A 14,375-nucleotide genomic window follows, 5' to 3' on the forward strand; every position below is an offset into this window, starting at 1 on the left:
TGGGAGAGTCAATGTCGGAAAACCTTTGGCCGCTTGTTGACAAAGCACGCAAAGAAGGGGAAAGACTACATGGCGTGGCCCACATGTGATCACTGATGGAAAAAGAGTCGCAGCAGATTCAATCAAGGACACGGTGTAAATTTCACTTGACTCTTCCTACTTTTCATTCTACTTACGAACGGATTAATGTTGGACTAGTAATAATAGGTTGGTTGACAAGTTAGTCTGTTAGACTTGTTTTGAGCAAACATACTAGTCATCGTGCATTTAAGTTGCAGTTAATAAGGTTAATTGCTGCTGGTGCCTAAAACTTGAAAAAACTTTTTTTTCTATATTCCTTGAGATATTCACATAAACAAGCCTATACAATTTCAAGGCTTACATTTACTTTTTGTTCTTCAGATACTGTACTCATATTATTATTATTACTTTACGACTGATTTTAAGTTCAACTCATTAGAAACTGTTTCTCTTAACGCTACGGGATTACGAAACAGTATTGTAACGTGCATGGATAAGTAGACACGTTGGTCCTTGATTAATGGGTCAGACCCTATAGTCGACTGGTTAACGTTGTCGCTTGCGGTGTAGGAGACACGGGTTCGCGTCCCGGCTGTGGCGGTCCGGGACTGCCCCCCGAATTCGCTACATTGGTGTCAGAAGTAGGATGGTGAGGTTATCGGAAGCGCGTGCGCCCAGAGGCATGAGGGAGCTGAAATGCTGAAGCGCTTCCCGAAGGAGGGGGTAGTGTAAAGTGCATGGGTAAGTAGACACGTTGGTCCTTGAGTAACGGGTCGGACCTTTTAGTCGACTGGTTAATGTTGTCGCTTACGGGGTGGGAGACACGGGTTGGCGTCCCGGCTGTGGCGGTTCCTGGGTTACCCCCCGAATTCGCTACACTATTAAAAGAAAAGCAATATTCCTCTTTATGCGCAAAATGGATTCCATTATCCTTTTACAAGAAACACATTCACGTGATACAGACAGTAAATTTTGGAAAGGACAGTGGGGAGATCAAGCATGTTTTTCTCATGCTTCTTATCACTCAGCAGGTGTCGCTCTTCTGTTTAACAAATTTACAGGCGATATCTTAGAAACTTTCAGTTCTGAGAATGGCAGATGGATTATGGCTACAATCAAACTAAATAACCCTGTGTTCATAATATGTAATGTAAACTGCTCAAATAAATAAAGGGAACACCTAAAAACACAATATAGACCTCGATGAATGAAATATTTCAGCTGAAAATCTTTATTTATTAGACAGAGGAATGTGTTTAGAGCAAAGTAACCTAAGAATGATCAATGGAAATCAAAATCATTAGCCCATTAAGGTCTGGATTCAGAATCATACTCAAAATCAAAGTGGAAAATGAGAACATAGGCTGATCCAACTTCTGTGGAAATTCTTCAAGACGATTCAAAATGAGGCTCAGTAGTGTGTGTGGCCTCCACGTGCCTGTATGCACTCCCTACAACGTCTGGGCATGCTCCTGATAAGACGACGGATGGTCTCCTGAGGGATCTCCTCCCAGACCTGGATCAGGGTATCGGTCAACTCCTGGACAGTCTGTGGTGCGACATCGCGTTGGCGGATGGTACGAGACATGATGTCCCAGAGGTGCTCGATTGGATTCAGGTCTGGGGAACGTGCAGGCCAGTCCATAGCATCAATGCCCTCGACATACAGGAACTGCTGACACACTCTGGCCACATGAAGACGAGCATTGTCATGCATGAGCAGGAACCCAGGGCCCACTGCACCAGCATATGGTCTGACAATGGGTCTGAGGATCTCATCCCGGTACCTAATGGCAGTCATGGTACCTCTGGCTAGCACGTAGAGGTCTGTGCGGCCCTCCAAGGATATGCCTCCCCAGACCATCACTGACCCACCGCCAAACCGGTCATGCTGGAGGATGTTGCAGGCAGCAGAACGTTCTCCACAGCGTCTCCAGACTCTCTCACGTCTGTCACATGTGTTCAGTGTGAACCTGCTCTCATCTGTGAAGAGCACAGGGCGCCAATGGCGAATCTGCCAACCAAGATGTTCTCTGGCAAAGGTCAATCGGGCTGCACGGTGTTGGGCTGTGAGCACAGGCCCCAATCGTGGACGTCGGGCCCTCATACCATCCTCATGCATTCTGTTTCTCACTGTTTGAGCAGAAACCTGCACATTAGTGGCCTGTTGAAGGTCGTTTTGTAGGGCTCCGGCAGTGCTCCTCCTGTTCCTCCTTTCACAAAGGACCAGATAGCGGTCCTGCTGCGGGGTTGTTGTCCTCCTGCGGCCTCCTCCACGTCTCCTGGTTTACTGGCCTGTCTCCTGGTACCTCCTCCATGCTCTGGACACTGTGCTGGGAGACACATCAAATCTTCTTGCCACAGCACGCATTGATGTGCCATCCTGGATGAGCTGCACTACCTGAGCAACTTCTGTAGGTTGCAGATACCGCCTCATGCCACCTCTAGTGGTGAGGGCACTAGCAAAATGAAAAACTAACCAAAGATCGGCCAGAAAAGATGAGGACAGGCAAATGGTCTGTGGCCACCACCTGCAAATCCATTCCTTTTATAGGGGTTGTCTTGCAAATTGTCTAATTTCCACCTGGTGGAAATTAGACAATTTACCAACAGGTGAAATTGATTCACAAATCAGTGTTGCTTCCTAACTGGACAGGTTGATATCTCAAAAGTGTGATTGACTTGGAGCTACATTGCATTGCTTATGTGTTCCCTTTATTTTTTTGAGCAGTGTATATGGTCACAATGGAGTAGCCCAAGCTAAAATGATGTTCACTCAAGTTTACTCAAAAGTAAGGGATCTACAAGACAAAAACAAAGACGCATTTCTTATTATAGGAGGGGATTTTAATGATGCTCCGAATGACTTGATAGACAGAATACCGGAAAGAATCTCTCAAAATTCACAGCTCAAAGCCACACTTTATCTAAGAGAGAAGTTGTAAGTAACAGATGCATGGCGATTCTTTAACCCTGGCTGTAAAGAGTTTACTTGGTGTAACGCTAGATGTACGCAACATTCCAGAATAGACTTATGGCTAACATCTACATCTTGCATACAATATATGTATCCAAAGTCTCACATTGTTATGCTCCTTTATCTGGTCATAAAATGATGTCTATACACTTAGTTGGTTCCAAAGAAAGTAACAAGAAACTACAAGGGTACTGGAAACTAAATAATAACTTATTAAAAGACAAAACCTTTCAAGAGTCAGTTAAACAGATGGCACAAATCATTTTTAGGAAAAATGAAATGAGTAATACTCAGAAATGGGAATACTTTAAATTCAAGATTAGAGAAACTGCTATTAATCGCAGCAAAACCATTAAAAAGGCTAGAAATGCAAAATAAAATGAAATTATGGAAAATGTGAAGGTTTTATTAAATAAAGAAGAACTGAGAAAGCAAAACTAATGCAACTCCAGAACGAAATAGATCATTTGTATGTTAATGTTGCCAAAGCAGCCTTTGTACGATCCAGGGCAAGATGGTTAGAAAAACTCCAAATATTTTTTTGCGCTTGAAAAACATAATTTCAAAAGAAACAATATGTCAGCATTAAAAATAAATGGCAACATTAGTACCAATCCCAAAGAAATAGCTGAACATACACAGGATCCTTTTACAAAGAACTGTATATTAATCTAGATTTGAACCAGAACACTGTGAAGAATTCTTAAATAACATTAAAGAATATATCCTTACCTTTTCAGAACAATTTAAAACTAATTGTGACAAACCAATTCTGAACTACAAATTTAAAACTTGTGAAAACTGGGTAATCCCTCGGGATTGATGGTTTATCCTCTGAATTCTATTTATTGTTTTGGGATATTAGGCCCACTTATGAATATGTAGAGGAATGTAATGCTAACAAAGAAATGACAACAACGATGAAACAAGGACTAATTAGTTTGATACCCAAACCAAACAAAGACTCTCCGTGTACAGAAAATTTGAGACCGATCACTCTTCTAAATGTAGATTATGAATTATTTGCACTTGTATTTGCCAAACGTTTAAAAAGAGATCTTGGAGAGATTATTAATGAATCCCAAACGGGCTTCATGGCTAACCGACATATAGTAAGTAATAATATAAGATTAGTTCCAGATTTGCTTGACTATTCTGAATATGTGGAATCACATGTAGTCACTGCATTTCTCAACTTCTATAAAGTGTTTGATACAGTGGAACATCCATTTATATACAAGGTTTTAGACTTAATGGGTTTTGGAGAAAACTTTATTTTGGTAGTAAATATGCTATACAAGGACATCAACAGTAATTTAATGATCTACCCCAGTACTTCCAAAAGATTCCCTGTTAATAGAGCTGTGCGTCAAGGTTGTCCAATCTCCCCTTTTTTATTTGTGGTTGCTACAGAGCTCCTCTCACTGAAGGTTTTAAATAGTCCCAATATAAATGGTCGGTCTATATTTCAAAGAGAAATTCAAATAACACAACTAGCCAATGATATGGTTTTATTTCTAAAAGACAAACACCAAATTGAACCAACTATACAACTAATTACAGAATGTTCAAAAGACAGGAAAATGTGAAATCTTAAGCCTATATAATACAGATAATGAAAGCATATGCAACATTCTGGTGAAAAAATGTCAAATACTTAGGAATTGATGTTACTAAAGATATGACAATTAGACAACTTGGCTTCTTTCCTAGACTTAAAAAAACACAAAGTATTATGAATATGTGGCTTCAACGTGACCTATCTATTTTTGGCAGAATCCTTTTAACCAAGGCGGAAGGTATTTCTAGGCTTGTATATCCTGGTCTATCATTATCTGTCCAAGATTCAACATCTAAAGAAATTAACAAAATACTCACTAACTTTACATGGAAAAATAAACAACACCGCCTAAAGAAAGAAATTATTTCAGGATCCAGAAAAGAAGGGGGATTTGAATTACTAAATTTTGTTGATTTAAATAACACATTTAAGATAAATGGATTAAGGAATGTCTTAAAGCCCCAAACTCTATTTGGTATTTTATTCCATACAATATTTTTAGAAAACTGGGTGGACTTCATCTCATACTCACCTGTAACTTCTGTATTACCAAATTGCCTCTAAAATTATCTAAATTTTACCAACAGGCTCTCCTAGCTGGGAAATTATGTTACTCCCATAATTTTTCCCCACATAAAACTATTATATGGAATAATGGAGACATTACAGTTAGGAAAAAATCTATATTTAAGCAGAATTGGGTTGTCAAAAGGTATTGTTTATGTAAATGATCTCTTTGACACTAGGGGCGTATTGTTAAGCTATGAACGTTTCCTTCTTATCAAATCCTTCCCTGTTACAAGCAAAGAGTTGAACTATGTAATAAAATCTACTCCTGATGGCATGTCCCTTCTAATGACAAGTCATCTCCAGTTCCAAGAAGCACGGAGAGGAGAAGCCCTGCTGGTGATAAACGGTGTTGATATGATGAACTCTGAATGTAACAACCAACATCTTATGACAGAAGGAACATATCTGGGACAGCGTTTTGGGACAACATTTTTATAGACATCGACTGGCTGAAGACCACATCCTTATTGCCATATAAGTTCTGTATTACTAACAAGATAAAAGTGCACATCAACATTTTACACAATATAAATCCAACAAATTTGTATTTCTCTAAATTCTTAGACACTGATAACAAATTTAGCTTTTGTAATGATGAACCAGAATCTTTAACACATTTATTTTACCATAGTATACACTCCCTTAATTTTGGGGCCCGAATGGAAAATTATATATTGTGTAAAATTAATAACATCAAAATTGAATTTAAACATGTCATTATGTATTTCAAACATGGAAAACAAGACATTGAATTTATTGTGAATTTGTTAATTTTGTATGGTAAATTTCATATACACAAATGCCGATTTACAAAGGTTTTATTGGTTTCTTATACGAATTTAAAGAAGATATTAAAAGTCTGACTTTCAGTGACACTAAACAAAGGAACAAAACCATTAAGCTGTACAAGGATATTTTCAAAGGGAAATGATGTCACTTGTTTCTTTTGTTAGTTTTTTTCTCCTTTCTTTTCTTTCGTTTGTTTGTGTGGGTTGTTTTCTAATTTTCATAATCCCTCGTAGATTTGTTTTGTATTTGTTTTTTTATTCAGCATCCTTTCTTGCTGTACCATTTTGTGGAGTGCATGTCTGTTGTATTTGTACATATCAATATTTTCCAATAAAGTTTATTAAAATGTAAAAAAAAATTGATTTCATTATCAAATAAGTGGCTCGCATCTGGCTCTAACGAGACCACAGTATCCAGCCGTAATGCATGGAGGGCAGGCTGAACAGAGGACATTTCAAATAATGACTGGAACACAGCCTGTGAGGAGGCCCAAATAAGCAAAAACAGCCAATACTCATTTAAAGCTACTTCAACACATGTGGTTGATGTGGACTTGTGTAACCCCCATCAAAGTGAATAAATATCATAGTAATACGCCGGACACTTGACTCAAGGAACACTTACACATTGTATTTGGAGTGTAACAAAACTGAGAAAATCTAGAGGCAGATGGTCAAAAAATCATGATCGTTTTTTCCGTGACTATTCCACTAGACTCCAAGATGATATTGCTACACTTGTATCCAACAGATCTCAATTTTCAAACCAAATAATAACAAAATATTGATTTTGCTATATTGCAGGCAAAATGAATGACAGCTTTTAACTGAAAGAAAACTGGGGCACCTACAGCTGGTGCTTGGATCAAAAATACAGCGCAATGTATGTCAATGGAGAGACCCTAACCCTACCTTGAACGGAGAGACCCTAACCCTACCTTGAATGGAGAGACCCTGACCTTACCTTGAATGGAGAGACCTTAACCCTACCTTGAATGGAGAGACCCTAACCCTACCTTGAATGGAGAGACCCTAACCCTACCTTCAATATGTGATGTAATGTGAATTTAATGTGTATTCAATATGATGTAATGTTTGAATTCAAATTCAAATAGCTTTATTGGCATGAACAAAAATATGTTGTTGCTGAAGCAGTTTGCAGAAGATTCAAACATTACATCACATATTGAATACACATTAAATTCACATTACATCACATATTAAATACATACAGTAGGTGTCATCACATAAGCAGGTTCCATATTTTTGCCTACTGAAGCAGTCAGTTTTTTTTTATCTTCTGCAAACTGCTTTAGCAACAACATATTTTTGTTCATGCCGATAAAGCTATTTGAATTTGAATTTGAGAGACAGAGAGACAGAGACAGAGAGAGGCAGATACAGAGTAAGAGACAGAGAGACAGAGACAGAGACAGAGAGAGACATACAGACAGATACAGAGAGAGATGGAGACAGAGAGACAGACAGAGAGACAGAGAGAGACCAGAGACCGAGAGAGAGATACAGAGAGAGACACAGAGAGAGACAGAGACAGAGAGACAGACAGAGAGAGACATACAGAGAGACAGAGACACAGAGAAAGATGGAGACAGAGAGACAGAGAGAGAGAGACAGAGAGAGACATACAGACAAATACAGAGAGAGATGGAGACAGAGACAGACAGAGAGAGACCAGAGACAGAGAGAGACATACAGAGAGAGACACAGAGAGACACAGCGAGAGATGGAGACAGACACAGAGAGACAGACAGAGAGAGACAGAGAGACAGACAGAGAGAGGCAGAGAACTAGAAAGAGCAACAAGAGCAGACAGTGGAAGGGATGAGGCGTGAAGACAGATGTCATCAGATGGAGACAGCACAGAATCCACTGTGTAAGTAATGAAGTAAGTAATGAGGTAAGTAATGAAGTAAGTAATGAAGTAAGTAATACATTACCTACTGCGGTGTAAGTAATAAATAGCAATAGACAGCTGATTGATGCACATCAGTTGCTGCGTTGTCTACTGGCCTGTAGCTGTCACCCAACAGTGTTGCTGTCTGTGTCGTGTGACTGTCAGCCGTATGAATAATGAGCACCGACGACAGTTTAGCCCCTGTGGGGTGGACGAGTGCATTCATGTTTTGCGTTTGTATAATCTGATATCGGTTGGTCTGGTCTAATAACTGGTTAAGTCTATGTATAAATACGTTGATAAATAACGTGTTCATGATCTAATCATCACATCAACAAAATGAGAGACTTGGTTAGACTCTGGTCGACATATGCTGACCGCATTGTTTCTATGAGCAGGGCAGCAGAGAGGAGAAGAGAGCAGGAGACAGCAGAGGAGATGAAGAGGCTGACAGACATAAGACACCAGAAGAGCTAGTAGAGAGGTGAAGAAGAGGAGGGTATCAGATGGACAAGACACAGAGTTAACAGTTTGTCACAGTTGAAAGGAGCCCTTGTCACACAACAGCGGCCGAAGCTGTGAGACCAGGGTTGGTGAACAAAGCACTGGCAACACACAACCTAGCTTATGGCTGCTTCACCATCGCAAAGACTCCTACTTTTTGTTAACCTGCGGCTGAACATAAAAATAACAAGTGAGTTGAATGAGAACTCAGGCTGCATTCATTCTGTTTATTTTAAGGTCATGTTGTGAAAGCCAGCCTATGCACCTGACCGGAGCCTTCGTGTCTTACATCCCACACGCATGTTCCTCTGAAATAACGCAACATGGTGCAGCTATGGGGTAAACATCGAAAGGTTTCTGGGCTGGGCTGAGCTGGGCTGAGCTGGGCTGGGCTGGGCTGGGCTGGGCTGGGCTGGGCTGAGCCCCCCATGGCCAAGATGCTAACAGCGCCTCTGAGGATCATCTTTAATTTGAGCGTCAATGAAATCTCAGCGTTTATGCCTCTGTCGGGTTTAGCTAGCTAGGTGAAGGATGGCTAGCGAAGCCCTGAGCATGGCAACGCTTCGCATACAGGACTGACCTGGACAAGTCAAGAGCCAGCGGAGCTTCCCGCGGTGGCAGTCAAGGCATTTCCCGCAGAAGTCTAGTGCACGGCGTTACTGTCAGACTCCCTTTCAAAAAGCCCAGCGAACCCGTTTAGCCGCCGTGAATCAGACGTCCTTATACTTTGTTGCTGTCTGACTGGGCCGGGGTATTCTAGCTCTTTTCATTTAGGCGCTTGACGTTCAACTGAAAGGTGTATTATCGCCACCTACTGGACTGGAGGAGTGCGCACAGCGATTCCAAAGAAGCGGGATTTCCCGATAACCTGTCCGTTAATACTGGCGTGGAAGGAGTCGACGGGCAGAGGTTTGTTTTGCATGGCAGTGCCCATGTCTGTCCCATCGTGGAAGGAGTCGACGGGCAGAGGTTTGTTTTGCATGGCAGTGCCCGTGTCTGTCCCATCGTGGAAGGAGTCGACGGGCAGAGGTTTGTTTTACATGGCAGTGCCCGTGTCTGTCCCGTACACCGTACACCTCTTCATCCAGACTGAAGAGGTCGCTTAGATGAGTGATGACAGGTTTCTCTCAGTAAACGTTGTGTCCAGATGAACCGATGTAACTTTCTTTGATATAGATTATAATAGTGGCCACATACCTGAAAATAAACATAGGACAATTTGTTGCCTGTTATTGAAAATAAAAAGTATTGTAACGGCAAGTTCATGTTATGCTGAGCAGTTCCTGGTTTGGGAAATTTTGGGTTATAATAATAATAAAAATCATCACCATCATCATCATCATCGTCATTACATGGCCTTTTTCTAGACACCCAAAGCGCTTTACGTGGAAGGGGGTAACTCACTTCAACCACCTGGTGGTGTACTGTATTGGTATGGTAGTGTTGGTGTTCTTTAGTGTAGTTCTTACCTAAAGTGTAACGTGTTACAGTTTGGTCTGTGTGTGTGTGTGTGTGTGTGTGTGTGTGTGTTTAAGTGGTTTTTAGTCAGTAATGGTGTGCATGAATGTTAGAGTTGGTTAGTCACCATTATGGATGAGCCGGGCAGCTCAGGTAAAGCTCAGTGAACGACCGTTGCAGAGCATGCTTTGTTCCTGCTAATTCTGCTAATACATCTGGTAGCAGGATGGTGTTCATCCCAACATGACTCACTGGTCTTCATTTACTAGGCCCACTGCCACTGTTACACTTCTAACTTGCATATTATGCCGAGTAGAACCGAATTAAATCATACGCACACCGAGAGCCACGTTTCACATCACTTCACTTTACTCCATATTTATTCTTCCTTCTCGTTCCGCATCAAAGCGCGACGTAATGACGTCATCAATACACGACAGCTACACTATCCTTCCCCTGCACTAGGCTAATACTTAAGCAGGCACGCACTGTAGCACAGTAGAGCTACGGATGTAACCTATTGTAGCCTTTTCAAGCATCTTTATCAAGGGAACCCTTAGCCTAATCATTTTAACATTATGTTACAACATGGACCTAGGTCACTCACTGCTTAGCCAACACTAACGTCAGCTAGTTCACGTTAGAATAGTCAGCCAAAGGTGTGAAAGTTTTAGGGAACTACACTGTTTGGCATTAACTGACTGACTGAGCCCCAGCAGTAGCTGACAGTCTCACTTTATAATAGTGTTATGTTTATCTTATCTTATTATCATCGTAATTAATTGAAATAATCATCATTCCTCATCATCATCATCATGTCATGGCACATACACTACCTCCCTGCACCCTCCCTGAAAGTTCCTGTTTCCCTGCATGCTATTCTCTGCTTACCCTACGAACTACACTTCCCAGCTCACTCTGATCCTTGGCTTCCCTGTCACATGCCTATTCCTCTGCCTGCTCTTCTGTCTGCTCCTCTGCCTGCTCCTCTGCCTGCTCCTCCGCCTGCTCCTCTGTCTGCTCCTCTGCCTGCTCTTCTGTCTGCTCCTCTGTCTGTTCCTCTGCCTGCACCTCTGCGTATTCCTCTGGCAGCTCCTCTGTCTGTTCCTCTGCCTGCACCTCTGCTCGCTCCTCTGCCTGTTCCTCTGCCAGCTCCTCTGGCAGCTCCTCTGTCTGTTCCTCTGCCTGCTCCTCTGCCTGATCCTCTGCCGGCTCCTCTGTCTGCTACTCTGCCAGGTCCTCTGCCTGCACCTCTGCTCGCTCCTCTGCCTGCTCCTCTGTCTGTCCCTCTGCCCACTCCTCTGCCTGTTCCTCTGCCCGCTCCTCAGCCTATTCCTCTGTCTGTTCCTCTGCCTGCACCTCTGCTCGCTCCTCTGCCTATTCCTCTGGCAGCTCCTCTGTCTGTTCCTCTGCCTGCACCTCTGCTCGCTCCTCTGCCTGTTCCTCTGTCTGTTCCTCTGCCAGCTCCTCTGGCAGCTCCTCTGTCTGTTCCTCTGCCTGCTCCTCTGCCTGATCCTCTGCCTGCTCCTCTGTCTGCTACTCTGCCAGGTCCTCTGCCTGCACCTCTGCTCGCTCCTCTGCCTGCTCCTCTGTCTGTCCCTCTGCCCACTCCTCTGCCTGTTCCTCTGCCCGCTCCTCAGCCTATTCCTCTGTCTGTTCCTCTGTCTGTTCCTCTGCCTGCACCTCTGCTCGCTCCTCTGCCTGTTCCTCTGTCTGTTCCTCTGTCTGTTCCTCTGCCAGCTCCTCTGGCAGCTCCTCTGCCTGTTCCTCTGCCTATTCCTCTGGCAGCTCCTCTGACTGTTCCTCTGGCAGCTCCTCTGTCTGTTCCTCTGCCTGCACCTCTGCTCGCTCCTCTGCCTATTCCTCTGGCAGCTCCTCTGTCTGTTCCTCTGGCAGCTCCTCTGTCTGTTCCTCCGCCCATTCCTCTACCTGCTCCTCTGCCTGCTCCTTTTCCCGTTCGTCTGCCTGCACCTCTGCCCGTTTCTCTGCCCGCTCCTCTGCCTGTTCCTCTGTCTGCTCCTCTGCCCGCCCCTCTTCCTAATCCTCTCGCAGCTCCTCTGTCTGTTCCTCTGGCTGCTCCTCTGTCTGTTCCTCTGCCCGCTCCTCTGTCTGTTCCTCTGCCTGCTCCTCTGCCCGCTCCTCTGCCAAGTCCTCTGGCAGCTCCTCTGCCTGTTCCTCTGCCTAATCCTCTGGCAGCTGCTCTGTCTGTTCGTCTGCCTGCTCCTCTGTCTGTTCCTCTGCCAGCTCCTCTGTCTGCTCCTCTGCCTGCTCCTCTGCCCGCTCCTCTGTCTATTCCTCTGGCAGGTCCACTGCCTATTCCTCTGCCTGCTCCTCGGTCTGTTTCTCTGCCTGCGCCTCTCTCTGCCTGGTCCTCTGCCTGCTCCTCTGCCTGCCCCTCTGTCTGTTCCTCTGCCCGCTCCTCTGCCTGCTCCTCTACCTGGCAGTGGCCATGACCAGCCACCTGTCCGTGTCTCAGTCGTTATGCAGCAGTGCTGTGTATGAGGTTGGGGATGAGGTTGGGGATGAGGTTGGGTATGAGGTTGGGATGAGGTCGGGGATGAGGTCGGGGATGAGGTTGGGGATAGCTGCAGTCAGCTGAGACTGATGTAGTCACTTAGATGAGAGATGAAACGTTTCTCCCACCAAACCTTGTGTCCGGATGAACTGATTCAATTGTCTGGGACCCTGGATTAGACATATCTGACGGCATCTGCATCTAGATTCTTCGTTTTAGTGGTCTGTAACCGCCCCGCACCCCCTTCTTTCATGCACGGTAAATTCTACAAGTTAGGTTTACTTTAAAAATTAGGAAACCGATTACACTTGGGAAAAGTAAGTAAATGAACTTAGTTGTGTCAAGTTAAGTGAAATGACTTTGATTTCACATAACTTGACACAGTTAAGTTCATTTACTTACTTTTCCCAAGTGTAATCGGTTTCCTAATTTTTAAAGTAAACCTAACTTTTAGCATTTACAGTGTAATTGCAAAAGTCTTATTCACTAAGTGAAGGACATTGGCATGACGTTTATCCAGTGCCCCACATCCACAGTTCCCACACACTGCCGGGTGCTGGGTTTGCCTGGAGCTCTGCGGCTGCAGGATGCCAACAAGTTGGAGAAGGAAGCCTCAAACCAAACTCTCATACCAAGTAACCGGCTACTTAGGCCCATCGTCCTACACCAACCATGCACATGCTGCTGCATCACCTCAAATCTCTGCACACGCATCAACACACCACATTGTTTGATCATTCATGCCAACAGTATTTATTTGTCATTTCAACAGTTACAATCGTTGTTCTGGAAGACATTTCAGTAACTCTTCGATAGAGTCCATGGCTGATATCATCTTTCCCTCTCTGCCTCAGACAGCTGCTGCTCCAGTAAGGCCGTGTTGACTCCGTGCTTCATCAGGAACCGTCCGTTGAAATGGAAGACAGGGATGTCATACCTGTATCTGTTATACCACACTTTGTTCTCAGATAACGTGATATCAACCTGTTGGAAAATATACTGAAGTGGAGAATAAAAAGCAGTTAGAGAATTGTAGTTAAGGAGTACGATATTTTAAACAATACTAGAAATTTAAGATCCTCACTCTGTGCTTATATGGTTCAAGGACTTCTTTTGCACTGTCGCACAATGGACACTGCTCCTACATAACATACCAGAGAGACAAATTCCTACTTAAAATGAATTTATTTTTTACTCAACATATTTTTCAAACTTTTCAAAACGAGTCAGCCCTCACTATCAAAGGTAATGTTTTAGCTTCAGTTTTTCAAATGTTACATTTAAAGAAAGAAAAACATCACATCGCTATCCGTGAAATGACGGCGACGATGATGATGATTAAGCCCCATTTCCCAGCAGCTCTGCCTTCTTGCTTTGCTACTGATGTATGCATCTGCACACTTTAAATCAATGTTTCATGTTAGCCAATAGCCAATCACACTGCCGGTCTCGACAGCTGCCCAAACCAATAAAACACAGCTACCCACACCATTCTGCTCTCCTTTCATCTTTAGCTCAACAGAAGAGGGAAATCATACTGAAAGCATGAGTTTTCCTACTCATGCCTGATGAAAAACAGCCTTTTTTAGGGCCAGTACCTCTGATGCCCTGCTCCTCCGATGCCCTGCTCCTCCTGCTCTGGCTACCTAGCGGGTCAGGACTGCCTACATCCAGTGTTTTATTTTCCTGGGCAATGGACACACCAAGTGGGTGGTGAAAGATCCTTCCTTCTGTGCCAACTGTTCAGCCCTGGCCGTCAAAGAGTGTAATGTAGGTTTCACTCATTTTGTTGAACCCATCTCATTAGATCCTGTGTTCATGCAGAGTGATGCAGAGGAGTCTGCTATCGGCTTGGATGAGCCCAGTCTCACTTCCAATGCTGCATCCAAATCGGTGTTCTATTATGCTACTCATCTCACACAATGAGACTGATTAGGAAGGACTTCCCAAACATCACCAGGAGCACAGTGGTGAGAAAGAGTCCTTGCGGTCTGCTGCAGCAGCTAACATGATTTGCTTACCTGAGCTCCTCTTTATCGGTGACTTTGGTGGGAGTGGAGCCCTTT

The 14,375-nt window shown here is 43.6% G+C and overlaps 2 protein-coding genes across 3 annotated transcripts in view; both read right to left on the reverse strand.

Annotated features, from left to right (window-relative positions):
- Window positions 1–9,072, reverse strand: part of cept1b (choline/ethanolamine phosphotransferase 1b) — a 508,560-nt gene extending 499,488 nt beyond the window's left edge. The window contains exon 1 of the mRNA XM_056274388.1: window positions 8,917–9,072. The gene's annotated coding sequence lies outside the window, so the exon portion shown is untranslated. The remainder of the gene's footprint in view (window positions 1–8,916) is intronic.
- Window positions 9,073–13,044: 3,972 nt separating this feature from the next.
- c2h5orf63 (chromosome 2 C5orf63 homolog) overlaps window positions 13,045–14,375 on the reverse strand; it is a 39,567-nt gene continuing 38,236 nt past the window's right edge. For both annotated transcript variants that reach the window (XM_056274913.1, XM_056274914.1), the window contains exons 4-5: window positions 13,394–13,450; window positions 13,045–13,308 (exon numbers count right to left, since the gene is read on the reverse strand). In XM_056274913.1, coding sequence (XP_056130888.1) covers window positions 13,141–13,308; window positions 13,394–13,450 — 225 coding nt within the window. In that variant the 3' untranslated portion in view covers window positions 13,045–13,140. The remainder of the gene's footprint in view (window positions 13,309–13,393; window positions 13,451–14,375) is intronic.

The sequence above is a fragment of the Lampris incognitus genome, chromosome 2 (assembly GCF_029633865.1).
Source record: "Lampris incognitus isolate fLamInc1 chromosome 2, fLamInc1.hap2, whole genome shotgun sequence".
Lineage (NCBI taxonomy): Eukaryota > Metazoa > Chordata > Actinopteri > Lampriformes > Lampridae > Lampris > Lampris incognitus.